The following is a 27,245-nucleotide window of genomic DNA, read 5'->3' on the forward strand; positions in this document are numbered from 1 at the left end:
GCCTTCCCCCCCCCCCCCCCCCCACACACACACACACACACACGCACGCGCGCGCGCGGACCACACCCTAAGCAGCAGCACGCGCGCGTTCGGGGGAGGAGGATGCCAAGGCCCGCGGGACTCTAATCACTCCGGGCCTTCTCGGCCCGCAATAGTTGGCGGCCCACTGAAGAAGCTAGCAAACTGCAAGAGGAAGAAACGGGCAAAAAGCGTACACGCATTGTGGTGTGTCGGTCAGCACGTGGGTGCACCTTTTCAAGCTGGATCAACCCAAATGGCGGCCTACTGCAATGGCCCATCCGCGCCTTCCAGTGCTGAGCTGGAGGTAGCGAAGTGGCAACGTGCCGAGTGAGTGAGCGTCGTGTCTAAACCGAACTCACATGAGGTGGTTAGATCTTTTTCTTTTTCTTTTTTCTTTTTTCTAATGGAAGGTCTTGGTGGTTAGATCTTCGGATTAGATTATTTGACTCCTAGGTACGGTATAAAGCCAACCGAGTTTGCCTACATGGCACGATGGTCATCATCTTCTTCAATAGAAGTACAAATGACGCCCAAGGTGGGGAAAAAAATGGCACATTAGTCCATACTAGTCGTCTTCAGCAACTTCAGCAATAGTACAATGACGTCCAAGGAGTCGGGGGACGAGACGAGTAGGTATCGGGTGAGTTGGTAGAGACACCGGTGGCACGAGCCCACGCGATCGGACGACGGACAGAGACGCGTGCGCCCTCCGTCCCGCCCCATCCGACGGCCCCCGTCCTCGTCCAACTCCGGCCAACACGTGCTTGGGTGGGAGACTTGGAGTGGACTCGTGGTCGAGCGCAAGGAAGGCTGGCAGGCCGGGGGAGGTCCTACTCCGTGCAGTCCCCGCCGTGTCCGGAACGAGCGCGAGAGCGGGAGGCGGACGAAGCCAAGACGAGTCGGCGCCTCCGCTCCGCTTCAGTTTCCCCTTCTTCCGCCTGACCGCCTCTCGCCGCCGCGCCGAGCGCCCGAGCCCCGCAGGTACGCCTTCCCATTGGGATTCCTCCACCACCGCCACCCCGCCCCACGCGGCCCGCGCCGCCGCAGATCCGGGCACGGCTTCCCCGTCGCACCACCGTCGTGGCGCGCCTGCCGCGGGTAGTTTCGGTTTAGTTCCGTGATTGGTTACGACGGCCGTCACGCCAAAGATGCGATCTTTCGCCCCCCCTGCTGCCCATGGCGGCCGAGATAGATAATAGATTACTCTTTCTTCGGCCATTGCTTCTGTGCGAGTTCTTCCTCTGGTCTGGCCATTGCTTCTGTGCGAGTTCTAGATAATGGATAACTTTTGGTCCTCCGGTTAGCCCTGCGGGTGATCCTGGATCCTCCTCAATCTCGCAGCCAGATTCCAACTAATTTTCGATTTGGTAGCTTGCTTAGTTGCTTTTCCAGCTAACAATGGTTGTTAGCTCATCTTGCATTTGTGGTGTCCGAGATTGGTAGGTGACCTCATGCCACTTGCGGCTGCGTCCCCTTTTTCCCATTGTTTTAATTTCTCCCCTGCGCATGCGCCTGTTGTCCGTAGGATTCTGTTGCGTTGATTAGCTACTAGAGCATGGGAGGAAAAGGTCGAGTCTTGCGTTTCAATACTAGGCACTGTCATTTCTATATTCTTGATGCTTCTACGCTGATCGCGCACGCCGCAGCCGTCTTTACCTCCAGACCGCTCAATCTGCTCGGAGGAATATATCATCGTGTATAAAGTAGGTGCTCGGCGTCGTCGCGTCGTTCCATTTGCTGGATCAAGTTAGGTTCAAAATCGAAATTACTACTTTTTTCCATTTTCCCCCCCTTGGGCATACAGTGCTTCTTTTCTTTGATACACTGTGCTCTGGTCTTCTTATTCGTTTATCTTATCTTCTCCTGATCTCCTCCCAGTGGCTATGGTCCTTGCTGTCCTACTGGAGAGTGGAGACTTTGTTACACCCCACACTAGGCATATTCTTAACACTCACACACTAAGCTAGCATCGTTATGAAGCGTACCTATAAAAAACCCCCCTCGCCGCCTTATGTTTGCAGCACAGCGGGCTCAGACTTCTTGGGTGACAACGAGATGAGCGGCGCAGATCAATGCTCATCCCAGCCACAATTTATGACTAGCGTTGGGAGGAGCAATCGCTCGAACGGCCCCGGCACTCCTCTTATCGAAAGCATAGATGTTGATCAGATTGTTATTCCAGAGGTATGGTTCTCTTGCTTGATTTTGGAAAAAGAACAAGATGTCACTATCACAGCTAACGTTCAAGTTTTCTTGTTAGTCATGCTCTTCCTTTCTCAAGATAATCCTCCCAACTGAATATGCTGTCTTGATGTGTGCTGTTTGTATTTCCTAATCTAATGGGCCAGAACGGAAGATCTGAACATTGGTTTCTGTTGGAAAATAGGGGGGACACGAACAATTGAATAAGAAATACTGATATATTCAGATTATTTCACTAAAATTTGTATCACCAGATCTGATGGCTTCGGAATGACAAGAAACTAATTATAGACTGATTTGTGATTTTGGCAGAAAAACAGTTGGAAGAACTTATTCTCATACATAGGTCCTGGATTTCTCGTCTCAATTGCATATATTGATCCTGGCAACTGTAAGATTAGATATCTACTTCCATCCAATTTCAGTCACAGAGTATCTGTATTTCTTCCTATCTCTTTATGTACTCTTGACCCTTTTTTCTGGGGTCTGTCTTGCAGTTGAGACAGATCTACAGGCTGGAGCGCAGTACAAATATGAGGTGACTGCTAATTCTATCTCTTGTTACTCATGCCTTTTTTTTTTCCTTTCTCTTTTTTGTTTCATATGCCTATCCTTTCTCCCCTCTAAAGTTATGAATATTATGGATTGAGCTTCTTCCATTAAGTTACATCTCATGCATATCTCTGACTAGGAATTATGATCATACTATTCTTATCGCAGCTTCTTTGGATCATACTGGTCGCGTCCTGTGCTGCTCTTATTATTCAATCACTTGCAGCCAGGCTAGGGGTTGTGACAGGTTGGTATTTATACCCGTGTGACACCTATCTTTGTTAATTCATTATTTCTTTGCCTGTGACCATTGCTGATCGTCTGTGAAATTTCTCTATATGACAGGGAAACATCTTGCCGAGCATTGTAGGGCTGAATATCCCAAGGTCACAAATTTTGTCTTATGGATTCTTGCAGAACTTGCTGTTGTTGCATGCGACATTCCTGAAGGTATTGAAATTACATTTCAGCTCCTTTTGCATGTTTTTCATTTTGCATTGAAGCTCAGAGCTACGTGCCTTGTACACTTCAGCAACTTGGTAATACTGCAGATGGTGTAAATATTGGAAATGACAGTTTCTTAAGTGAGAAATGTTTGTCAAACTGGCAGATCGTGCAACTGATTCTATTGCTTTATGTTGAATTCTACTGGTAATTAATTTCTTATCAGCTAAAGTAGTGGTTTACACTTTGCAGTAATTGGAACTGCTTTTGCTCTGAACATGCTGTTCAGAATCCCAGTATGGTGTGGTGTTCTAATAACTGGACTCAGCACTCTAATGCTCTTATTACTACAACAATACGGGGTAAGAAAATGTCCTAATACTGCAATACATTTCCAAATATTCCCTATCAATTACTCTTAACTAAGAATTTTAATGACATAAAGAAACAAAGAAGCTTCCTCTCAGGAAAAAAACACCATTTAAAGCAGCTTTATTAGCAGAGTTTAAATAAATAGATTATCAGTACTATGTCATTAGTTATCAGACAGCACCCATATCTGACTTGTGTCTTGTTCGAGTGGCTCATATTGGATTTTTTTTTCTGGTGTAGGTCCGTAAGCTGGAATTTCTGATTGCATTTCTGGTGTTCTTAATAGCAACTTGTTTCTTAGTTGAACTTGGGTATTCGAAACCAGATGCTTCGGAAGTTGTGAGGGGCCTTTTTGTTCCTGAACTTAAAGGAAATGGAGCTACAGGTCTCGCTATCTCATTACTTGGTGCTATGGTGATGCCGTAAGCTTCCTGACTGTATTTTTGTTCCCAAGCATTTAATTTTAAACACAAGACCTTTTTCATTTATCTTCTATATAAATCGCAGGCATAATCTTTTTCTGCACTCGGCGTTAGTGTTATCAAGAAAAGTGCCACGGTCTGTTCATGGGATTAAGGTAACCTCTAATTCCCTTTAATCCTTGTAGTGACCTAATGTCTTATTCCATTTTCAGCTATTCTTAATATGATATCCTGTGTACCAAATTCCTCCAACCCTGCTATTAGTTCAATTTGAGAAGATGGCCAATGCTAATTTCAAGTATGCAGACACATAATCCTCATGATGAAACATATACTTACTTCCAACAATTTTCTTTCTTGCAGGAGGCCTGTAGATTCTATACAATTGAAAGTGCATTTGCTCTTACAGTAGCTTTCCTCATCAACATATCTATCATATCTGTTAGTGGTGCCGTCTGTGGTTCAGGTAATTTGAACCCTGAAGATCAGGCGAACTGCAGTGATCTGGATCTAAACAAGGCTTCATTTTTGTTAAAGGTTGGTCAAGAAATTTCAGTCTTCATTTTTTTTTGGAAGTGACAGTCTTCATATTATAGTTAAATACTTAAATGAAAAATACTGTATATATTATAGTTAAATACTTAAATGAAAAATACTGTATAGATTGTCTTTGTGCTAGGACTTCTAATTTTTTTCACTTAGGTTTATTTCTCGTTCTTTTTTTTCACTGGAAATAGATAGGAGCTCTGCCTCATTCAATTAATAGAAAAGTAGAAAATCAAACGCTGGCGCATGGGCAAAAACACTTCTGATACACCAACTAGGCAGATATTTCTGCATTTATGTAGAGCTTAGCTTATTCATCAGTTCGCAAACGTTCATTGTCAAGTCTAAATATCCTTTGCTGTAGATATTCTGATCCCATATTGCATTTTCTTTACTGTCATTGTAGAATGTTCTTGGAACCTGGAGCTCAAAGTTGTTTGCAGTTGCCTTGTTGGCGTCTGGTCAGAGTTCTACAATTACAGGAACATATGCTGGACAATACGTCATGCAGGTTTGTGGAACTTTTCCATACTTCAGTCCTAATTCACAAGTTGAATAGAAGTCTTTTCTGTCGATTACAGGAAATAAATTAGTACACCGCCACTCCCTTCTGTCAATTAGGGTTACGAAACTTTTAAAACTCGAATTGAAGTTTCCTTAAACCTTGGAAAAATTTGCATCATGAAAGGGAGAAAAACATTGGATTCTGCATTTCAGTCCCAGCCTCCCAGGTTGCCGTGTTCAGTTGTTTGCAGAGAAAAATTGACAGTCAATTGTTAAGTCCTCATATGATGACAATAGACTGTCAGCTGCCTTCCTTAATCTTGAAATGTCTTCGATCGTCTTGCTTATTTCCTTCCCTTGACTCGAGGGAAAGCAACTAAATAACCAAGCATTCCAGATCATGAGATCTCATCTACTGCAGACTAATCTTTACCCACCTAATTCAGGGGTTTTTAGATCTTCGGATGACACCCTGGATACGGAATCTTGTAACTAGGTCCTTGGCTATTCTGCCAAGTTTGATCGTGTCAATTATTGGTGGTTCCTCAGCAGCTGGCCAGCTGATTATCATTGCGTCGGTAATCACTTAACTTTACTGTTCTACTCTATTATACCTAATAAATTTATCTGTTCTATTATATTTAACTTCCATTAAACATGTAAGTTAAATTGCTCAGTTTCATACTTTCATATGTTTACTAATGCCTGGCTCTAATATGTGCAGATGATACTGTCATTTGAACTCCCTTTCGCTCTAGTACCACTCCTTAAATTCACCAGTAGCAAAACAAAGATGGGGCAGCATACGAATTCAATATTCGTAAGTTCTTATTTTGTCACATAATTGACAGCAGTAACATTAAATTTGTGTAACAATCCGTCCTAACTTTGGCATTTTAACGCAGACTTCTGTGCTAACATGGGTGATCGGTTCATTGATTGTCATCATCAACACCTACTTCCTGGTAACGAGCTTTGTCAAGCTGCTCCTCCACAGCGGGCTGTCCACCGTCTCCCAAGTATTTTCCGGGATATTCGGGTTCCTGGGCATGCTCATATACATGGCCGCGATCCTTTACCTCGTCTTCCGGAGGAACAGGAAGTCGACCCAGCCATTGCTGGAGAGCGATCCTGAGCTTGCAGCGTCCGACCACAGCACAGGCGCTGGAGCAGAAGGTGGTTCTCTAGGCCATTTGCCCCGGGAGGACATCTCGAGCATGCAGCTTCCTCAGCAGCGTGCAGGGACTGATCTCGATTAGATATAGCGGCCAGGAAAATAAATGTTTTTTTGATGGTGATATAGTAGTATTAGGTACAGTATTTACACATTAGGTACATCAGGTACTGACGTAGATCATCATAGCGATGCCACAGTGGATAATAATCTGGCTAATGTATACAAGAGGGTGGATATCAATGACACCAAAGTTTCCCATGTTGCTGTTGGAATGAGTTGTGAAATCCTTGCATTCCAAACATGGCGGGCTTATGGTGAGAAAAAAGAGTTGATGCTGTAAACATGATGAATTTTGACGATCACAATAAGATACTAGAGAAACTACCTTATGCCATGGAGAAATGATCGTGTGCCGCCTTCAGCTCGAGATCCTGAACAACAGAGTGTGGTGGATCTGCGCTTCTTGTTCCGCTGCCGACAAGCCGGTGCCCGCCAGCCGCCGGGACTTGCGCAATCAGCCCTGTAAAATGCGGCTGGTGGCCAAATGCGTCTCGTATCGTATGATTCTGACGCTGCGTTCCATAGATCCTATCACGAACGCTCTTCTCAAGGCACCAGCTAGAGACGTCCATGATGAACTCGTTGACAGTCAGGGATCACCTCCTCGCCAAATACCAAGAACGCATGCACGCGGCACGCCCATGCTCTGATGCTCCCCATGCGTTCTCGGATCCTCTGGTCCTCGCCGTGGCATGGCACCGATTGGTGGCCGTCTGCCACGCGAGCCAGCGCCACGCCTCTACGCCAGGCACGGCCAAAACTTCTGGTCCGTTTCGGCAGCCGCGAGAGGAACAGAAGGCCACGTCGCCGCCGTCGTCGACGAATCTACTATAAGAGCTAGTGTCCCCTGTCATGGGTGGGCGATGCCCATCAGTGATCAGTGCTGCGCGACGGCTGTACTGTAGCTGCCTCGCGTAGCTCCGCAATGGCGATGACGGCCCCGCCGCTGTTACTCTGCCTCGTGCTGTGCCTCTGCTGCTGCGCGGCTTGCCTGCGCGCCGACGAGGGCCGGCGCCAGCTCCCTGCCGGCGGCGGGTACAGCGTCCGGGCCGTCGCGGTGGACAAGGGAGGGGCGCGGCTCCGCGCCGAGCTCGTCGCGGCCGACGACGCCGGCGGCGGTCGCGGCAGTGCGTCCGCGGCGTACGGCGAGGACGTGCGGAAGCTCGATGTGTATGCCAGGTGCGAGTTCATACTAACATACGCACACCTTTGGTTTACCACAGTTCTTCTCCTGCGTTTGAGCTGCTGTAATTAAATCACCAAATGCCGAGTAGTCTTATGTTTATTTTTTATTTTTTTTGAAAGGAGAGTAGTCTTATGTTCGATGATCGTGCCGATCGACACGAAGAAACCATGGATCATGGATTGCCAAGCCGAATTGGCTGCCAAGTTTTGGCTCAAACGTAAACTGAATGACGCACCTAATGCAGTTGGTAACTCACCAAATTAAAACAAAAATGACATATGGCTAACCTAATAACCTGGTAAAATCTGCCACGTTTGAGCGCATCAAAAGTTTCGATCCGTAGGTCATCAGACCAGATAGATCCATTATACGCACGCCACATGACCCTAGCTTTGTGTCAGTGTCAGTTAGCGCGAAAACTGTGGAGTTGCCGTTGCAGGAGGAGCGTGGATTTCGATCGATTTCAGCGGGAGAATACAGCGCTGCACCGCGTCTGCATCTGCATCCATTCTCAGACGAAAATAACTGCTAGCAAAAAGGCGAATGATTGGTATGAAAGCTCTGAAGAAAACGGAGACGCGATCATGAGCGATCGCACAATAACCCAATAATTGGCCTACTAAGCCGGATGGTACACCAAGGGTGTGTTTGGTTGCATATATCAGATGGTGCACGCATGGATGATCCTGGATAGGGTGGTTCAACCAATTTGCTTGTACCGTATGGTTCACTCTAATTAGTAGAATAATGTATTAAGTGGGATGATCTCATCCTGGATGAGTTGATCCAATTCACCCAACCAAATAAAATGATCATTATTATTTTGAATCATTTCATACATGAATCACATGATACTAGGCGTGCGTTCTCCCTCTCTCCTTCCTTGGGTCCAGCTAGCTTGGGCTTGGTCGCGTCTGCAAGTGATAAGGTGGTCACGATGCTCTCACATGCGACCACAAAGAAACTCAATTAAAACAACAATAATCATAAAGGAACTATGGCTCATGGGGCCCTCTCATTGCTGTCTTCCGTAAGCCAATCTCCTCCTTGGTGTACGAAAACACTTGCAGTCAAAGATGCGCCGGTTTCTCTCTTTCCAAATATTCCACGAAGTATACGTCAGCAGAGCCGCTACATTTTGCCGCTGTGTCTTTGGTAACTGACGGAGCGAATCATGCCACCACTCTTCAATCCCTTGTTCCGGCATCTTAATCATACCCCAGACAACGATGACATGAGCATCCAAACTTCTCTGGCAAAGACACACTCTACGCAGAGGTGAACTGCTGTTTCAGGATGCTGATGATCACACAAGCTGCAGGTCGGGTCACAAAGGCCAGTTCCTCTTTATCAGCTTGTCGGATGTGAGAGTCTTTCCCGGAACGTTTGGATACGAGGTGCTACAGGATCACATCGGATATTCGGATGCTAATTAGGATTAAACATGAGCTAATTACAAAACTAATTGCACAGATGGAATCTAATTCGCGAGACGAATCTATTAAGCCTAATTAATCCATCATTTGACAATATAGTGCTACATTAACTATTTGCTAATGATGGATTAATTAGGCTTAATAGATTCGTCTCGCGAATTAGCCCAGGAGTTCTGCAATTGGTTTTATAATTAGCTCATGTTTAGTCCTCCTAATTAGCATCCGAACATCCGATGTGATACTGCTAAAATTTAGCTATTAGTATCAAACCCCCCAGATCCGGTGAACTGTGCCAAGTACGCCGATTTGGACGTGTATGTTCCATCGCTTTGATCGGTGAACCGTACCTGCTAAACCATGTCCCATAATATTACAAACTCTGTCATCTCTTCAACCGTGCTCATACGTCACAATCCCCTTGTTCAATTCTGGTTACGAAGCTCATCTCTCACCTTTCCGTTTTTTCGCCAAGCAAGCTTGAACAGACAGAAACAAGTGGTTCATGGATGGCGATAGTCCACGACATCACTAGGCTCAACAAGACCAGCTAGCTAGCATCTATCGATTTTGCCACTCTGCAACTTGCCTAATTTGCACATGATCGATGCATCCGGGGATTCCCACGCCTGACAGAGAAGATCAATTTTTTTTTTGCCCCCCACCCCAGGGAGGAGAAAGAGATAAATCGAGATCCGACAACACGATGATGGAAGCCGCTCGATAAACTATTAAATTATGCTGAGCAGATCTCCTTGCTGCTACCAACCTCCATTTTCTTTTGCAGACATGGCTTCGGGATCTCAGCCCCCCATGCCCGCTCCCAAGCCAAAGACCATGGGCACACCTTCTCAGTCCTCGTCGTCATTACAGATACCATTATTGACCTGATCGATGACGCTTGCTTATTCCAAAAGCGCATCGCCTTTCTTCGTCTCCTTTTCCTCTTCCGATTTGACGCGTCGGCGTCGCCTTTCAGTGCCGTGAGGCTTCAGCCGCGCGCCGTGCACGCCCGCGCGGGGATCCACGACGTGCCTTCCCTTCTCTTTCCCTGAACTTCCCCTCCCCGGAAAACCGCAGGGATACGCTGCAGAGACAACGAGCAAGCAAACAAACCGCGAGATCCTTTCGGCTCGCGGTTTCAATTCGCGATTCAGACAAGAAAAGAAACCAAAAAGGCCGGCCGTCACCGACAAGCCGGCCTCTTCCGGCTTGTACACTCCACGGCCGCTGAACTGGACGCCGCTGCCCCTGCCAGTTGACGCCCACTGTATTATTAAGCTCTACACACTTGCTGCTCCATCGCCTTGTACGCTTGTAAAGTAGTAGCATCGGCCGGGCAGCTCCCCTGCGCGCCGCATGCGATGGGGTCGACGCCGCCGCTGTCGACCGCGCACACGCGCGTCGCCGTCCTCCTCCTCCTCTTCCTCCTCGCCGTCGTCCCGTGGCCCGGTGCGGCCGCCCAGGGAGGTTACCGCGTCATGTCTGTCGCCGGGGGCGGGGGTCAGCTGTCCGCGCGGCTGGAGCTCGCCGGCGACGGCGAGAAGGCCGAGCTCGGGCCCGACGTCCAGAGGCTCAGCCTAACCGCCAGGCAAGTACGTTTTTCCCTCGATTGGCTATCGGTGTGCTTGCTCTTAAACAAAGATCGCTAGCGTACACTACCATCCATGGCATGTGGTGCTTGCTGAATAATCTTGGAACTTTTGGGGATATGGATATCAAATGGACACGACCGTTTGATCAATCCTTTGGAGCGCAATTAATTTCGTCGATCGTCTATTAGGATAATTCATCGGGGGATGATTTGCGCTAGAACGAGGCTAGCTACTCAGGCCGTCAGCAGATAAGGAATTCATGTTTCTACGGTCAGAAAGATAGATTGTGGCTCAAAGGTTTCTTCTTCTTCCTCTTTTGAGATAAGAATCGAGTTGGTGACAGACGCGGATTAGGACAACGTACCAAACAAGTCATTTTCGCAAATAGGACTACATGAGCAAAAGACCAAGGGCCAGTTTGCAATTGGAGGATTGCATTTGCATTGACTTGCATTACCGCAGACTTTGAAGATCAGATTTCTATGAAATAGTTCATGCCAATGTCTTTTACCGTCTGATAGTATTGTTTCTTGTCTGTTTACAATATAATAACAATTCCTCATATGCAATAAGGTAAACAAACAAACAAAAAGATATAGTGGGAAAATAATTCAACATCAACAATTCAATATAGTACCTAACCCACCCAAAAGAAGTTCCACAGAAATGAAAATCGAAAATACGATAGGAACATTTCCAGTACTTTATTGGAGTAGTAATTAATAAGGTGAGAAACGCTATGGAAAAGGAAAGTTTCTAGTTCAAATTAGCCCCCAAAAGGCCAAAACAGAAATTTGAAACGTGTGTCATAATTTATAAAAATCCTTGCTTTGATGGAAGACCAAAAGGGGATGGATGAGAAATTGAATAGGGAATACAAACGTAAAAATAAAAATGCTGATAAACGATCACGGTGGGACTCGAACCCACAATCTCCCGCTCCGGAGGCGAGCGCCTTATCCATTAGGCCACGCGACCACTGTGTTTCTTAAATTAGTAAAACATTTATAAGTCATTTTCTTGAAACACTGTTTTTCTGACATTTTACTGTTTTGTTTGCCTCGCCGGCGGCAGCCTTGAGACGGACAGCCGGCTGCACGTCCGCATCACCGACGCCGAACACCCTAGATGGGAGGTCCCCCAGGACATCATCCCCCGCAAGGCGCCGCGTGACATCGTCCTCGACGCGAGCACGGGCGCCTCGCCACGCAGCCGCGTCCTCTCCGCGGCGACCTCCGACCTGACCTTCACCCTCCACGCCTCCCCGTTCCGCTTCACCGTCTCCCGCCGCTCCACGGGGGACGTCCTCTTCGACACCTCCCCGAGCGTCTTCTTCAAGGACCGGTACCTCGAGCTCACCACGGCGCTCCCCGCCGCCCGAGCGTCGCTCTACGGGCTCGGGGAGCACACCAAGCGCACGTTCCGGCTGCAGCGCAACGACACGTTCACGCTCTGGAACGCTGACATCGCCGCTGGCAACGTCGACCTCAACCTCTACGGGTCCCACCCGTTCTACCTCGACGTGCGCTCGGCGTCCCCCGCCGGCGCCGGGAACGGCGCCGGCGCGGCGCATGGCGTGCTCCTGCTAAACAGCAACGGCATGGACATCGAGTACGGCGGGTCGTACCTCACGTACAGGGTCATCGGCGGCGTGCTCGACTTCTACTTCTTCGCCGGCCCGGCACCCCTCAACGTCGTCGACCAGTACACCCAGCTCATCGGCCGCCCGGCCCCCATGCCGTACTGGTCATTCGGTACGCCCAACTAAACAGAGCAGCCTGCCCTGCTCTTCGTCCATGGATTGGAGTTGGAGCACTCTGCTGTGTTCTTGCAGCTGATCGATCGTTTGCAACCGCACTCTGTTTTGGTTGCAGGGTTCCACCAGTGCAGGTACGGGTACAAGAACGTTGCTGACCTGGAAGGCGTGGTGGCCGGCTACGCCAAGGCCAGGATCCCGCTGGAGGTGATGTGGACGGACATCGATTACATGGACGCGTTCAAGGACTTCACCCTGGACCCGCTGAACTTCCCGGCCGGCCCGATGCGGCAGTTCGTCGACCGCCTTCACCGGAACGGCCAGAAATACGTCGTCATCCTAGACCCAGGTACACGAGATCACATCAAACCTCTCATCACCTGGTTGCTTTGCATCATCACGACGATTGATCCATGAACTGGTTGGTGAATGGTGATGGTGCAGGGATCAACGTGAACGAGACGTACGGGACGTTCATCCGGGGGATGCAGCAGGACGTGTTCCTGAAGTGGAACGGCACCAACTACCTCGGCAAGGTGTGGCCGGGCAACGTCTACTTCCCGGACTTCCTCAACCCGCGCGCCGCCGCGTTCTGGGCGCGGGAGATCTCCCTGTTCCGGCGGACGCTCCCCGTCGACGGGCTCTGGATCGACATGAACGAGATCTCCAACTTCGTCGACCCGCCGCCGCTGGACGCACTGGACGACCCGCCGTACCGCATCAACAACTCCGGCGTGCGCCGCCCCATCAACAACAAGACCGTGCCGGCGTCCGCGGTGCACTTCGGCGGCGTCCGCGAGTACGACGCGCACAACCTCTACGGCCTCCTCGAGGCGCGAGCCACGAACGCCGCGCTGCGCGCCGACACCGGCCGCCGCCCCTTCGTGCTCAGCCGGTCCACGTTCGTCGGCTCCGGCCGCTACACCGCGCACTGGACCGGCGACAACGCCGCGACGTGGGACGACCTCCACTACTCCATAAACACCATGCTCAGCTTCGGGCTCTTCGGCATCCCCATGGTCGGCGCCGACATCTGCGGCTTCAGCGGCGACACCACCGAGGAGCTCTGCAGCCGCTGGATCCAGGTACAATCCTTGCATTCATTGACATCAATGACATGTATGATCTGCTGAACTCAATAGATTTCGTGTTTGCTCGTGATCAAAGCTTGGCGCCTTCTACCCGTTCGCGAGGGACCACTCGGCGATCGGCACCGTCCGGCGGGAGCTGTACCTGTGGGAGACGGTGGCGCGGTCGGCGAGGAAGGCGCTCGGCCTGCGCTACCGGTTGCTGCCGTACCTGTACACGTTGATGCACGAGGCGCACGCCACGGGGGCTCCCATCGCGCGGCCGCTCTTCTTCTCCTACCCCAAGGACGTGCAAACCTACGGGGTGGACCGCCAGTTCCTGCTCGGCCGCGGCGTGCTCGTGTCGCCGGTGCTCGAGCCGGGGGCAACCGCCGTCGATGCCTACTTCCCCGCTGGCCGGTGGTTCAGCCTCTTCGACTACTCCCTCGCCGTCGCCTCGGCCACCGGCAAGCGCGTGACGCTCCCGGCCCCCGCCGACACGGTGAACGTGCACGTCGCCGGCGGCAACATACTGCCGCTGCAGATGCCGGCGCTGACCACGTCGCGCGCGCGCCAGACCGTGTTCCACCTCCTGGTCGCGCTCGCCGAGGACGGCTCGGCGGACGGGGAGCTGTTCCTGGACGACGGCGAGTCGCCGGAGATGGCCGGGCCGCGGGGCCAGTGGAGCCTGGTGCGGTTCACCTGCAAGGCGGGGCGCGGCGGCGCCACGGTGAGGTCGCACGTGCTGCACGACTCGTACGGGCCGAGCCGGAAGCTGGTCATCGGGAAGGTGGTGTTCCTGGGCCTGCGCTCGCCGGCGCCGCCGAGGGAGCTCGCCGTGTACGTCAACGGCGTCAGGACGGCCAACTCGACCGGCCGCGCCCAGGGGTACCGGATGAGCGGGGCGCTCGGCGCCGCCCACGTGGCGGGGCTGTCGCTGCCCGTCGGCAAGGAGTTCGAGCTCAAGGTTGTCATGTCATAATTCGTAACATGGCATTGGAACTCTGGATTGGCGCGTATTGTCCGAATAAAAATTGATCGAAAGATTAAACTTCAAATAAATGACATCATCGTCAAGGCAATGCTATGAACTTTACCTCTTCGCAAAATAAAAAAAAATCTTTAGCACAGCAACATTTCCTTTTATGCGCTTCCTACATTCCAGATGGCTGAATCAACCAAAGCGACAAATAGGTTCACGCGATGAGAGCTTGTTTGCTTCAAGCCTGCGTTTTGCTGCTTGGGCCAGGCAGACTTATCAGGCCGTCGATTTCGAGTGCCTGCAGTTGGATTTAGCTGTCTGGTCTAGGGATGCAACCAAACAAGCCTTCGAATCTGGAATTGAATTAATTCACTTGGGCCCTTTTGTGCATCTGGACAGATTAGGCCCAAATGTGCCTAATGATTGAAGTGAACTGGCGGCCCAAATTCTTGGTCCGAAATCTATGAATGATTGGAAATTGGGTCAGCGAAAGGCTTTATGGGCTGACTTTCTCAGAGCGCTGTCTTCTCTCGATCACCGAAATCCTTCTGTTTGTAAAAATTAATTTGCAGGCTGCGTGCCTGTGTAGTACCGAATTCAAACTAAGAAAAAACGCAAAATCGGCTGGTGAAAACCAACCTCTGCGCGCACACGCCATCCCATAAATTCTATCCCATTACCAGATTTTTGGCAGTCCGATGGCAGCTGAAAGCGTTTTGACGAGTTCATGCATCGGTAACAGACTAACAGTTCTGAAAATTAATTAAACGACCATTAATTTTTATTCCTTCTTCTAATTTCATGCATGAAAAACTTGGGTTTATTTCAGTATTTCTATCTTGAGAATCAAGCATGCCCGGATTTAGAGTAGCTTTATTGTTTCCTTTTCTATTAGTACAGTCTTATCTCTAGTGACCAGAAATATACGGTCGATCATTGTCCGAGATGGGGGCTTGCAAACCACCAAACACTCGCCGCCCCTCACGAGTTTCACGCACTGCATGATGCGTCGAAAAATGTAGAATTATTCTGTACACTACACCTTCCAGAACCCAAGATATATAGAAAAGGAAACAACAAGATTTCTTATTATTAGGGAGAAAGGGAGATGATGATGCGTCGTTAATCACGAACTGACCTGACTGCCCAGCAAGAACATTCCTGTTTCAGCAGCATATCTTTCCCAGCTACCGCTGCATCTGATCTCTCACTTGTTTTATGCGTAGGTAGAAGCAGTAGTAGAATACAGTGTAGTGACCTGTGTAAATTAACTATTGTTTGGAATGATTAGTAGATGGACACGGACTGTTGAAGAAACAACACGCAAGGCATGATCAGTTGAGTTGCTGCTGGCAGTACTGACCGGCAGTGAATTTTCTTTTTGGGAGGCTGATCAGCAGTGCAATTAACAATTTTGTTTTTAATCAGAAGCAACAGCACCTATGAACAGAACTAGTTTAACCGAAGAGCTAGTTTGCTAGGTGGGTAGATAGCTAGATGGAGGTGGTTGGGGAAGAAGAATTATGCAGCAGGACAGGGAAGGCCTTGCAAGTTGCAACTAGTAGAAACCGTCACTTGTCAGAGGTGAGATCATGCGTACGTCCTGAATAGCAAGTTCGCAACAGCCGTAGATGAATAGACATCACCATGCACTGCACGAACTGTTCCCATGTGTGCACTGTGTTGAACCCATCAAACTATATGTAAGTACAGGCTCGACTACACAAATTCATCAGTTTACTTGGCAAACTCTGCACCATTAACAATATTCTGTTAGGATCACAAGTCTATTTATATATCAAAGTCCACACAAGAAGTGCAGGCTTGGAATTTTCTCATTCATCCATATGATTAATGATGATCAGTTGTACCACTATATATATCTTTGCACATCCATATTGTCAAAGTGGCAGCAGATCAACTTGGCATCAGGGAATGAAAAATATTGCTAGTCTATGGCAGATTAGCTAGCCAGCTTGTGTACTTGCAGCCTTATTATTATATGGGCCGCATGTTGTATATGTTCAGCGTTTTCTATATATGTGGTTTCCTGCAGTGCTAGCTAGAAATCTCAGTATATTGATCCAGTGTCGATTCATAAATTAGTTAGTTAGCTAGCAGTTACTATCGATATATCTAAGGTCAAAGGATCATATACATGTATCATATATCAACCCATGAGCAGATACGTGTGAACTTAATTAAATCCCTTTCGCGGCATATAGTAAAAGAACAACCACCTATGACTTTGTTTGTCTTTCCTTTTGTCCACTTGGAAAGGATTCTTTCTTTTGTTCCAGAAAAATCTTTGCTTAATTAAGAGTATGATGAAGCCATGCCAGTATATATACAGATGTGTAGTGAGATATGTGGCCTTATGATGACCTCGTTTACCAGTTTCACTGAATAACTTCCTTCTGTTTTATACTCTCAAAAAAAATTCCTTCTGTTTTCTCTTTATATTCTCTGCAAATTCAGGTTATGAAAAGGGGGGCTCCTAGACTTGAAGCTAGCTAGTTAAAGGATGGATGTCAAGTGTCATTTTTAAAGTGTGAATTGATCTACCAATCTAGCTAGCTATGAAATGAATTACATGCCCATAGTCGATCTGAACACAAAGTCGTGAGAAAATTTTAAAAAAAACTTTGTTCAATTTACGCGATAATCTTCATATCAGACACCGTGAATAAAGAAAAAAAACAGATATAACCTCCCTCGGAAGGGCCGGAACCTGCTGATATATAGTATGCAGCACAATAATACACATATCGAGACCTGTCTACAGCAAGCTGTAGATGTAACGGAATAATAATAATAGACACAGAGGACCATTGGAAGATTCTATTCTTCCTATTATATGCAAATAATTAAGTACTGTCATCACGCACTGTTTTTTCTATTTTCTCCATAGTTCACAAATAATGTATTTACATCATTGATGGCACGTACACATATATATCTCTTTTGATTATCTCCTGTGTACTGTGAAATGATACTATGTACTACTGTTCGTATCTACTACAGCTACATGCAATACCACACAGTAGTAGTCACACACACCATCCAGCAAGTAATCTTTAGTCTTTTCTCATCCTCCTTGTTTCGGACGTGGAATTAATTCCGTATCATCCTCCATCGCAATAATCTTCCTATAAAACCAATAATTAACTGAACGAGTTCCACATCTGCGTGAAGCCACTCTCAGCTAAGTACTCAAACCCATCCTGGGAGAAATTACTTTGAGGCGTCTCCCTCTTCACTACGTTGCCTTCGAACCTGCTGAACTGGCTCATGAGCACATCCTTGATTGACTTCCCGGCCATGTGCTGCTCCGCCTGATCAGCCATGGCTGATGACGACAGCGGAGCGTTCATCGATGACGATGGCTGATGAGAGGGGTTATTGGAGAAGCAGGGCACTTGCTCATAACCCTCTAGGTTTTGCACTGAGCCAGGCTGGTCAAAGGAAATATTGTAGTTGTCAATGAGGGGTGGCAGTGAAGTTGTGGCGGCGTCAATATTGTAGCTGCTACTCTCTGTGGGCGGCTTTGCAATTGTTGCCCTACTCTTGTAGAAAACCCTACACAAGACCCAGTCCTCCTGTGTATATAAAAAATTCAGATAATGATTAGGCCAATAATGGAGTAAATGTGTATAATATTGAAACCGTGAGAAATATTGTTTTCAAGGAAGAATGCGTGTGTGTGTGTGTGTGATCTATAAAATGAATGGAAATTTAAGGGTGATATGAATGCCTAGAGAAAACTTGCTGCTAGAAGCAAGAACTGCACATGCATCTATTATGGTACATATGTCAAAGAAGACTAAAGTTCATAAGTATCTGGCATGAGAGTGACTAAGTCATTGTGTAGTAAAGAAAGTCTCAAGTACAGAATGGAAAGTGGAGCTCTTAATTATCATTAATACAAGGCTGTGACCATCTGTTCTCTTAACAGTAAACCATGTAGCGATTAAAGAGACGTCTAAATCCAAAACCATGTACGCCTTTACTTTTATTTACTTATTCTTCAAATGAGACTTAAATTCGTAGTAAAACTAAAGACCAAGTAATTTTTTTAACTTGACTGTAAATTTGGCGCTTGCTTGTTCCTTTTTCTCTATCTTGAATAGATGAGAGGACACATGTGTCTATAATGAGCTTGCATTATTCCGTTATCCAGAACATGTGATTATGCGAGAATACTATATGAATGAAGAACGATTTGGCATGTAGTAGCATCCTTCTCATGTGTCAATGTCATGTGAACGAATTATGTTGCTACTTTATTTCACAAATACACATATTGTACTTCCACCAAATCTTGGATACTTCTCATATGATCAGGGGGGAGATATTTCTGATGATTTCACAATGGGCTGCTCCATGTTTTTTTTTTGAAGTAAAACTGTCAGCGCTTCGTATTATAAAAAAAAGGCAACTGTACAAAGAGGAATACTTACAAAGAAGGAGGGATGGGAGGTTTAAATTAAGCTAACGTCTCTAGCCATTGTACAATTACTGGTCTATAATCCTCTCTAACTCTACTTGGGCTGCTCCATGTTATCATTGCCTCCAAATAGATCTTTTTTCCTAATTGTATGCACTATATGCCTTTCTCTTTCTCTTTGGATAGATATACGACATATTGTTGTATCCATTAGATGGAGAATAACATTAAATCAAGTAAGAAACTATTGGACTCAAGTAATGAAAAAGGAACACATAATAATGAATCAAATCACTTATAATTAATTGATACCTTGAAAGGTAACTTCATTGGATCACCTTGCCCTTCCATGCGAAATTCATGCATAACCCACTCGGTCTTCTTTCCCTTTGGGGCTCTACCTTGATAAAACACAAGGGTTTTGCGCATACCAACAAGCAACCCTTTCCGGCTTATTGGACGGTCTTTCCCGGTAGCCTTCCAGTAGCCTGAATCAGTTGCTCTATTTGTTCGCTGGCCGGTGGCATACTTTCTATCTCTAAGGCTATAGAAATACCACTCTTTTCCACCAATGCACGCAATATCTGAATTTGAGAAAACTGTGTTAGTCAACAAACTAACAAACAACGTTATTGACATTAAATATCATTTCTACCGTATAAACACGGATCTGTACAGCTAATATGTCTTCATTAGCCTAATGTGGAGAGGGAGATTGGGGAAAAGCAGAATTAGGAAGAAATTATATATCTAGTTCTTTAATTAATTATCTCTATTTCCACATGATTTTGTGGTGAAGTATTCTATTAATAGGCAAAGTGGGAGGCCTTCTTTTGGTGTTTGTCCCCATCCATTTGCTGTTAATTCCCTTTTGAGGATGAGGCAAAGTGGGAGAATATTTGATAGCACGGAAGGAGCATGGACAGATGAGGATAGAAGGCCAAGATGGGGCCAAACAAACTCTTGGCAGTGAGAATATCCTTCTGTTATGGGGAAGGGAAGGCGACAAGGCTAGAGGCAGACAAGACGTGTGAAATTTGTTCTCAGTAGATTTTGTGGATTCATATATGGATTATAAACTAGTTATAGTTAGACTACCGATCCAAAACTTCTTTTTTTTCTTAAAAAAATACGGGCAAGGATTCGATAGAGTTCTTGCAAACTGTTTCTCTTCAGCTATTGTTTGCAAATGGATCGGATGTGGCATGACTCTGGTGGTTTTTTCATGCCTTAGATCAAGAAGACTTTTCAAAAGAAGGCTAGCTATAAATATAGTGGCTTCAATGCTTCCAAAAAAACTGAAAAAAGGACATGGGCACACCCAAAAAAGGGGACCAAAAAGAAAGAGAAAATCGATTCAAGGAAAGAAAAGTTAGGATTCCTTGCGGCATGGGAGCCTTCTTGCATAGTTGCATCTTGCAAGTTGATACCACGGTGAAAGTTGCAGGAGGATGTCATGGTCGCTTCAGTTATGGCTCGGAATGGGACAGGCTCAACTAGCATGCAGTACACTTGCTTATTCACCTTTAGAATTCGATGCAATTAATCGAATTAAAGTACATACACGCATACTTTTGTGCCATTTGAAGGAGAAGCATGCAGGGATGTAGGAAAGGTACAAAGAGAATTTTCTTGGAATAGATGACTAATAATAGAGAGAAGGTATGGCTGATCTTAAATTCAAGTATTATTCGTAGATGCTGGACCAACAGCAAGATATGGGCATGCATGATTGGCAACCTTACAAAAAGATGTGATCAAAAAATAATAGCTGGATGTTTCTTAATTAGAACGGATCGCAGATCGTACTATCTCTTTAAAAAAAATCAAACGTCATGGAGCAAGATTATTCGAGAGATCAATCATCAATCAGGAACACACATAGCATAACAAATCAAAACCTAAAAGGAATAGTGTTCTTGGAGTGGGGAAAACACACAAAAGGACGATGACGAATTGCAGAAGAACCCGCGCGCAAGCAGTGCAACCTGGCAAGGCAAAAACTCGATCTTGGCCAGAAACACACGCATGCAACTGATCAGGAATAGGCGATGTATAACACGCATACCCATGGAGAGGTTCTAGGTCTTACCTGGAAGGTCCCAGGGCTCGCACTTGTTCAGATCGACGTCGACCATCGTGGGGCAGCCGTAGATGCTCACCACCGCCGCGCCCCCGTCGCCGCCGCCGCCGAGCTTCTTGGCCAGGTAGTCCAGCACGAGCTCGTCGTCCCGCGGATGGAACCTGAACCCCGGCGGCAGCCTCGCCTCCACCATGCTCAGCGAATTCATCGCCATGGCCGCAGCTCTAAAGAACCAGTCTCGTCCTGCTGCTACCTGCAGCTGCAGGTCAAGATCGAGTTGCTTCTGCTGCACCAGAGCAAGATCGATTTCTACCTCTCCTACCAAGAGAAATTATTAAGAAGCTGGGGAGCGAAGAGAGGAGGGCAATATATAATAGGAGAGGAGCCGCTATACCGCCGCTGGTCAACTTCTGTTTCTGTTGGATGCGCAGCTAGAGAGAGAGAGAGAGAGAGAGTTTTCTTGGGCAGTGTGCCAAAGGCCAGGTGGCGGGCGTTGTTAGGCGGCGAGCTGAGAGAGCTCAGACGACGGCGACGATCATGTCATGGTCATTCCCACGCTAAGCTGATGCACCCATGCACACCGATGAGATGCCAGATCAGCTAGCCATGCCCTCCGATCCTCCTCTCCCAATTAAACGCCGACCTAATCACCTAACCCCAGCTGATTGATATCTCACCTTTATCTGCTTCGCCTAATTCGAGTCCCAAATCCTAAAGACAAAACCTGATATCTTGAGCACCATGCGGCACAATTCAGCATGTGTTGCTGTGCACTGATAAAGTCCGGTTGCGCGTTCACATACGAAGCAGGAAGAAATAAATCTAGGGTTTTTAATTATTTGGTTGCCTAGCAGCACATACCAATCATACTATTGCTATGCCTACGAATGGTGTGCCAGTTAGGTATAATACAATACGACGACTTTCTCGTGAGTTCCACTGGACCTACATGTCAGTGACTGTTCGTTCCGACTCCTCCTCTACATGCTCCGCAACAAAAAAAAATCACTTTTTGCTGGCATTAAAAGCCTTGATATGTATGCTTGGCAGATGCCAAGTAGCACACACTGCACACTATAGCTTTTGGACAGGTAAAGCAGCATCTAGTAGGGATGGGGGAGAAGATGATGAGAGATATCATCCATCATGCACGCATTGTAAAGGCAGCGTCGATCGCATACCGGGCAAAAGGCGACGAGATATTTTCGCCGAAACAAATTCAATTCGGTTCGCCGGCCGACCCCCTCGGTCCATGCCGTTGCGGCTTGCTCGCACACTTTTTCCAGTTAGCCGAAAGGCCCCGTCGTCCTGCCTAGCACGAATCGTAAAGCTGATTAATTAGCAACCGCGCCTTGGAGCGGTAAGTAATGACCACACAGTCTCGAGCGAGACTAGCACTAACACGTGCCTGATTACACAAAACGGGGCGGCGAACAATTCGTACGCGGAGGGGGGGTAGAATAGGTGGACGTCAACTTCCGCCGGATACGTTTTTTGTTATCTTCACGACCGGTGTACGTTGCGGGTGAAATACGTATGCTCCAGCCGCAGCCCGGGCACGGCACCACCCACGTATTGCCCGGGGAACCAGAAACCTCGAAACATGCACCACCTGCAGAAAAATTGCCCGTATTTTTCTGGAGAAAATTGAATCTTTTTCAGATGCTGTAGGATTTAATTTTCGCTCGTATTTTCCCGGTCAATTTCATTTGCTGGACCTCAGTAGCACCCGGCCTGAGAGGTCGCAGGTTCGATTACCAATTACCAAGCAAATGTGTCAGAGATCTAACCAATTACCAAGCATATGTGTGCGTCTTGCACCCTCTCAAAAAAAAATTCATTTGCTGTTGACGGCGGTATACGAGCAGAGAGAGGCCGAAGGCGGCTAGGCCGGCCCATGTCACGGCTACGGGCGGTACGCGTCCCCAAGCTGGAATCGGCCCGGACACGTCGGCACGGGGTGGCCCGCCACGTACTCCCCCCCTACCGCGCCACATGGCCTGCACATGCGCGCCCCCAGAAGCACCCCCGCCTGTCGCCATCCGATCACGATCGGACGACCGGGACGGACGGGCCGACGTGTCCCCTTCGCGGGGCCCGCGTGCAGGTCCCTGTCCGATGAGGCCGCACGCACACTGGCAGGAGTGAGTGACTACTACATGGCCTGCCTAGCATGCCTGGGACCGACGGTCGCCGTCGTGATGCGCTGGGAGATGCCCAAATAGTTCCCACGTAAGTGAGTGTTTGGTTTCATTTAGCTCTGTCACATCAAATGTTTAGGTACTAATTAGAAAAACTAAACATAAATTAATTATAAAACCAATCTACATATGAAGGCTAATTCACGAGATGAATCTATTAAGTCTAATTAGTTCATGGTTGGACAATGTGATGCTGCAGTAAATAATCGCTAATCATGAATTAATTAGGCTTAATAGATTCATCTCGCGAATTAGCCTTCATCTGTATAATTGGTTTTGTAATTAATCTATGTTTAATACTCCTAATTAGTATCTAAACATTCAATGCGACAGGGACTAAATTTTAGTCCGTGGAACCAAACACCCCCTACTTTCCCTTCCAATCCACTACTATCAAATAAGACCCAATTGAATTTGTTGCATGGCTGTGGCTTCCTCGAGTGGCAGAGGTGAGGAGGGATGGATCCTGCATTTTCTCGGGATCGTAGAACCCAATATGAACGACAACGGAGCAAAATGAAATTACTTGTCCTACCATATACTCCCTCCGTCCTAAATTACCATTCATTTTAGTTTATCTAGATATATAGCTTTCCATATACATCTAGATATATACTATGTCTAGATACATAACAAAAGTTATGTTTTTAGAGGAGTTAACACGAATAGTAATTTGGGACGGAGGGAGTACTGGTCAGTACCATGAGTTTTTATGCCTTATTTGGAACTTCAAAATTCAAACGTTCAAAGAAGTCTTCACCAACCTTTTTCTTCTCGTTTAAACTAGTCGATCGCACTGGAGAGCCTCGGAGATTCGGCAGTTGCGCTAGATTGGCCGGAGGTGGAGGGGACGGTGTGTGGGTTTGGCTGGTGATGACACAAGGGTCCCTTGGCAGTTTCGGAGGCATGGCAGGCGGGCTACTGGACGCACGCCTCGTTCCGGTGGGCCCAAATGTCATGGGTACACCAGCAGATACCGTCATGTGGGCGAATTGGCCATGGACGTTACACATTTTGCAGCAGATGCTTACGATGATGAGATGAACGGAACATCTTTTCCCAGAGTATTTTTAGTACGATTCCTTCCTCTTCTAGCCGATGCACAGCTTGTGGCCTCGTCTAGATCGAGTAGCATCGATGCATCGGGGACGCCCAGCGAGCGATCGCCGATCGATCGATCCAGTCGAAATGGAGCGCGTGCATCTATTCCTTTCCATGTCCATGGAGGAATAAAGGACGGTGAAAATGGAGGCACAGAGCGTCAATTTGACATGCGTGCGCTGAAAAAGCAGCCGCAGTCTTGGTGTTGCACGACTAGCTTTTACTGCTTGATTTTTCAAGCGTCCCTGTCACAAAAGTACAGCTGCCATTTGCGTACTCTGACCAAAATACATGCAGGTAGTATAAAAAGCTAAAATAAAGCACCTCATTGCTACCACTGTTCATTTCTTCTAGATGACAAAGATTCCTCCTGCAGATGAACAGTAGGGTATATCACAACTACTAACTACTGAGGGGTGTTACCGAGGGGTGTTTGGATAGTAGGTGCTAGCAGGGTCACGTCGGATATTCGGATGTTAATTAGGAGAACTAAATATGAACTAATTACAAAACTAATTGCACAGATGGAGTCTAATTCGCGAGGCGAATCTATTAAAGCTAATTAATCCATCATTAGCAAATGGTTACTGTAGTACCACATTGTCAAATCATGGACTAATTAGGCTTAATAAATTCGTCTCGCGAATTAGATTCCATCTGTGCAATTAGTTTTGTAATTAGCCTATGTTTAATACTCCTAATTAGTATTCAAACATCCAATGTGACAGGTGCTAAACTTTAGCGGGTGGTATCCAAACAACCTTGAATTTAAACATCCGATGTGACAGGTGCTAAATTTTAGCGGGTGGTATTCAAACACCCATGAATTGCTTGCTCTGATGGCTGCTACTTTTTTTTTTCCTCCTTGGAAGGACAAGAAGCAGGCTGCTAGTGCTAGATGCTAGACTTTGAAGTCTGAACCAGATGTTCGTCAGAATAAACAATCTGAAGTGACCTCTGCATCTAGCCACTGATGAAATTTAAGCCTTGCCCAACTTTGAACAACTAAAATTACTGTAGCATAACTGTAGCATTTCGTTTGTATTTGTGAATTATTATCAAAATATTGACTAATTAGGCTCAAAAGATTCGTCTCGTAAAGTACAATAAAATTGTGCAATTAGTTTTTAATTTCGTCTACATTCAGTACTCCATATATACACTACAAGTTTGATATGATGGGGAATCTTATTTTTCATAGTGCTAAAGTTAGGATGTTGGGAGAAACTAAACAAGCCCAGTAAACGGGTCAAATGATTAGGTACTCTTTGAGCACCAGGACAGGACAGCTCGCCACTTGATGTTATGATATAGCCTGCCACTCCTCCATCTGCAGGCTGCAGCAGATTTTTCATTCACACGGGACGAAGAAGAACTCACCTAAGGGGGTGTTTGGATACGAGGTGTTAAACTTTAACAGTGTCACATCGGATGTTCGGATGCTAATTAGGAGAACTAAACATGAGCAATTATAAAACTAATTGCAGAACCCTGTGCTAATTCGCGAGACGAATCTATTAAGCCTAATTAATCCATCATTAGCAATTGGTTACTGTAGCACCACATTGTCAAATCATGGACTAATTAGGCTTAATAGATTCGTCTCGTGAATTACACTCCATTTGTGCAATTAGTTTTGTAATTAGCCTATATTTAATACTCCTAATTAGCATCCAAACATCCGATGTGACAGGTGTTAAACTTTAACACATGGTTGCCAAACAGGCCCTAATTGTTCCTCATCCTCCAATGGAAATTTTTTTCTGAAACTCACCGATGATGAGCGAGAATTTTTTCTTTTCAGAATATGCAAATCTTCTGGGCGGACAAATGGAGCCTGGAAACGAGAGTCAATGCTGTTAGGTGGCCGCAAATCGTAACTCTGAAGGTTCGCATCCATCCACAGTCTTGATAACTAGTTGTGGACGAATACTCATCGTTTTCTATGCCGCTTTCCATTTGAAGCAGGCGTGAATCAGCCTGCCCGGTCAAACGATGCAAAAGATCACCAACTGGAATTCAGAATACGATACCTGGCAATGCTATCTGCAGTTTTCACCAGAAGAATACAACCTGCACACATCCTTGTCACCAGCCAGCATTAAAAAGGGAAGAGCTTTAAGGACACAATACTACTACTATTATAGCATATAAAACATCTAAATGTTCATGATTACGGATGATTTAGTAATTATTACACGTGAAAAGTGATATTTCAAACGGAATGACCTTTTAAACTTTAGTGTCAAAAATAAAATTTTAGTGATGTTATTTGTGTTCTTTTACCATGATATCCTCGTACTATCTATACTACTCATGTATACTACCCATACCACAGGTGAAGGTTTCAATTGTATACAATTAATTTTGACCGTCAGATGTTTGTATACTACATCTTTTCGAACACTAGTACAGCCTGTGTGATGTAATAAAAGAGCTGCAAGGGAAATTCAGACATATCAACACGGCAGGTTCTTTGAGAAGAATTAAGACGTTTGCAGGAGAAGAAGAATACCGCCAAAAAAAAATCCTCGCGGTTTTTTTTACTCTTATCAAGCAAAAAGATACCCAATCCCTGCTGCCTGTTCATCGCCAGAGGCCACTGGCCTGGATCGATGCTGAGACAGGGCTGAAGATCTCCGCGATCAACTGCGATGTCAACAACAGTAAACTGGCCCTTTTCTTAGTAAATGATTGTACTTTGTATGACACGACACATCAAATTCTCTCTACATCCGACCGAGTCATCCGACGAGCTGATCGAAGTGGACGCGTCGTCGCCCTCCGCCAGTGTTCATCCAACAGTGGTAGGTTCGGCGAGCTCTGATCCTGCAATGGCGACTGATTATTTGGCGCGGGGGTAGCGGCAGCCGACAACGACTGTTACCTACGTAGTAGACCGGCGCCATCATACGTGCCGTCGCTCGAAGACCGGGGCCTCTGAAACTCTTGAAACGCAGATGTTTCAGACGCTCTGCTCTCAAAGTCTGGAACTGACGAGACTGGATCTCCGAGACTGACAAAACGTGCGTGGCCGCCGCACATTGCCAACAGTGCTCGCGAACTATACGGCGATCCAGCTCTGCTTATAGTA

The 27,245-nt window shown here is 46.7% G+C and overlaps 3 protein-coding genes and 1 non-coding gene across 6 annotated transcripts; 2 read left to right on the plus strand and 2 right to left on the minus strand.

Moving 5' to 3' along the window:
* Positions 1-794: 794 nt before the first annotated feature.
* LOC101762171 (metal transporter Nramp3) lies at positions 795-6,638 on the plus strand. 3 transcript variants are annotated; one of them, XM_004966142.2, is made up of 14 exons: positions 795-1,002; positions 2,043-2,205; positions 2,536-2,614; positions 2,721-2,761; positions 2,944-3,022; positions 3,121-3,225; positions 3,472-3,581; positions 3,832-4,013; positions 4,099-4,168; positions 4,377-4,550; positions 4,966-5,070; positions 5,510-5,641; positions 5,788-5,883; positions 5,969-6,638. In XM_004966142.2, exons 2-14 carry the CDS (start codon positions 2,077-2,079, stop codon positions 6,320-6,322), a joined length of 1,656 nt encoding a protein of 551 aa, XP_004966199.1. In that variant the 5' UTR covers positions 795-1,002; positions 2,043-2,076; the 3' UTR covers positions 6,323-6,638. The 3 variants fall into 3 exon arrangements, with proteins under 3 accessions (XP_004966199.1, XP_022681438.1, XP_004966198.1); XM_022825703.1 differs by having other exon boundaries at positions 2,048-2,205; XM_004966141.4 differs by lacking the exon at positions 795-1,002 and having other exon boundaries at positions 1,033-2,205.
* Positions 6,639-9,742: 3,104 nt separating this feature from the next.
* LOC101761758 (probable alpha-glucosidase Os06g0675700) lies at positions 9,743-14,465 on the plus strand. Its single transcript, XM_004966140.4, has 5 exons — positions 9,743-10,510; positions 11,589-12,268; positions 12,389-12,619; positions 12,715-13,355; positions 13,438-14,465. Exons 1-5 carry the CDS (start codon positions 10,284-10,286, stop codon positions 14,317-14,319), a joined length of 2,661 nt encoding a protein of 886 aa, XP_004966197.1. The 5' UTR covers positions 9,743-10,283; the 3' UTR covers positions 14,320-14,465.
* On the minus strand, positions 11,420-11,492 carry TRNAR-CCG. The gene has a single exon. It is a non-coding gene; the product is annotated as a tRNA-Arg (tRNA).
* A 2,718-nt stretch (positions 14,466-17,183) lies between the features above and the next one.
* Positions 17,184-21,381, minus strand: LOC101761365 (NAC domain-containing protein 21/22). Its single transcript, XM_022825697.1, has 3 exons — positions 20,859-21,381; positions 19,079-19,350; positions 17,184-17,918 (listed from the first exon to the last, which is right to left on the minus strand). Exons 1-3 carry the CDS (start codon positions 21,061-21,063, stop codon positions 17,484-17,486), a joined length of 912 nt encoding a protein of 303 aa, XP_022681432.1. The 5' UTR covers positions 21,064-21,381; the 3' UTR covers positions 17,184-17,483.
* Positions 21,382-27,245: the final 5,864 nt, after the last annotated feature.

Source organism: Setaria italica, chromosome IV (genome assembly GCF_000263155.2).
Source record: "Setaria italica strain Yugu1 chromosome IV, Setaria_italica_v2.0, whole genome shotgun sequence".
In the NCBI taxonomy this organism is placed as follows: domain Eukaryota; kingdom Viridiplantae; phylum Streptophyta; class Magnoliopsida; order Poales; family Poaceae; genus Setaria; species Setaria italica.

Excerpts from the sequence above, each read along its gene's own strand:
- LOC101761365 (XM_022825697.1), bottom strand. The coding sequence starts at position 21,063 with ATGGCGATGAATTCGCTGAGCATGGTGGAGGCGAGGCTGCCGCCGGGG. Across the intron at positions 19,351-20,858 it reads CGAGCCCTGGGACCTTCCAG|ATATTGCGTGCATTGGTGGA; the intron begins GTAAGACCTAGA and ends TCTCAAATTCAG. Across the intron at positions 17,919-19,078 it reads CAATGAAGTTACCTTTCAAG|GAGGACTGGGTCTTGTGTAG; the intron begins GTATCAATTAAT and ends TTATATACACAG.
- LOC101762171 (XM_004966141.4), top strand. The coding sequence starts at position 1,996 with ATGAAGCGTACCTATAAAAAACCCCCCTCGCCGCCTTATGTTTGCAGC. Across the intron at positions 2,206-2,535 it reads ATCAGATTGTTATTCCAGAG|AAAAACAGTTGGAAGAACTT; the intron begins GTATGGTTCTCT and ends TGATTTTGGCAG. Across the intron at positions 2,615-2,720 it reads ATATATTGATCCTGGCAACT|TTGAGACAGATCTACAGGCT; the intron begins GTAAGATTAGAT and ends TCTGTCTTGCAG.
- LOC101761758 (XM_004966140.4), top strand. The coding sequence starts at position 10,284 with ATGGGGTCGACGCCGCCGCTGTCGACCGCGCACACGCGCGTCGCCGTC. Across the intron at positions 10,511-11,588 it reads AGGCTCAGCCTAACCGCCAG|CCTTGAGACGGACAGCCGGC; the intron begins GCAAGTACGTTT and ends CGCCGGCGGCAG. Across the intron at positions 13,356-13,437 it reads TCTGCAGCCGCTGGATCCAG|CTTGGCGCCTTCTACCCGTT; the intron begins GTACAATCCTTG and ends TCGTGATCAAAG.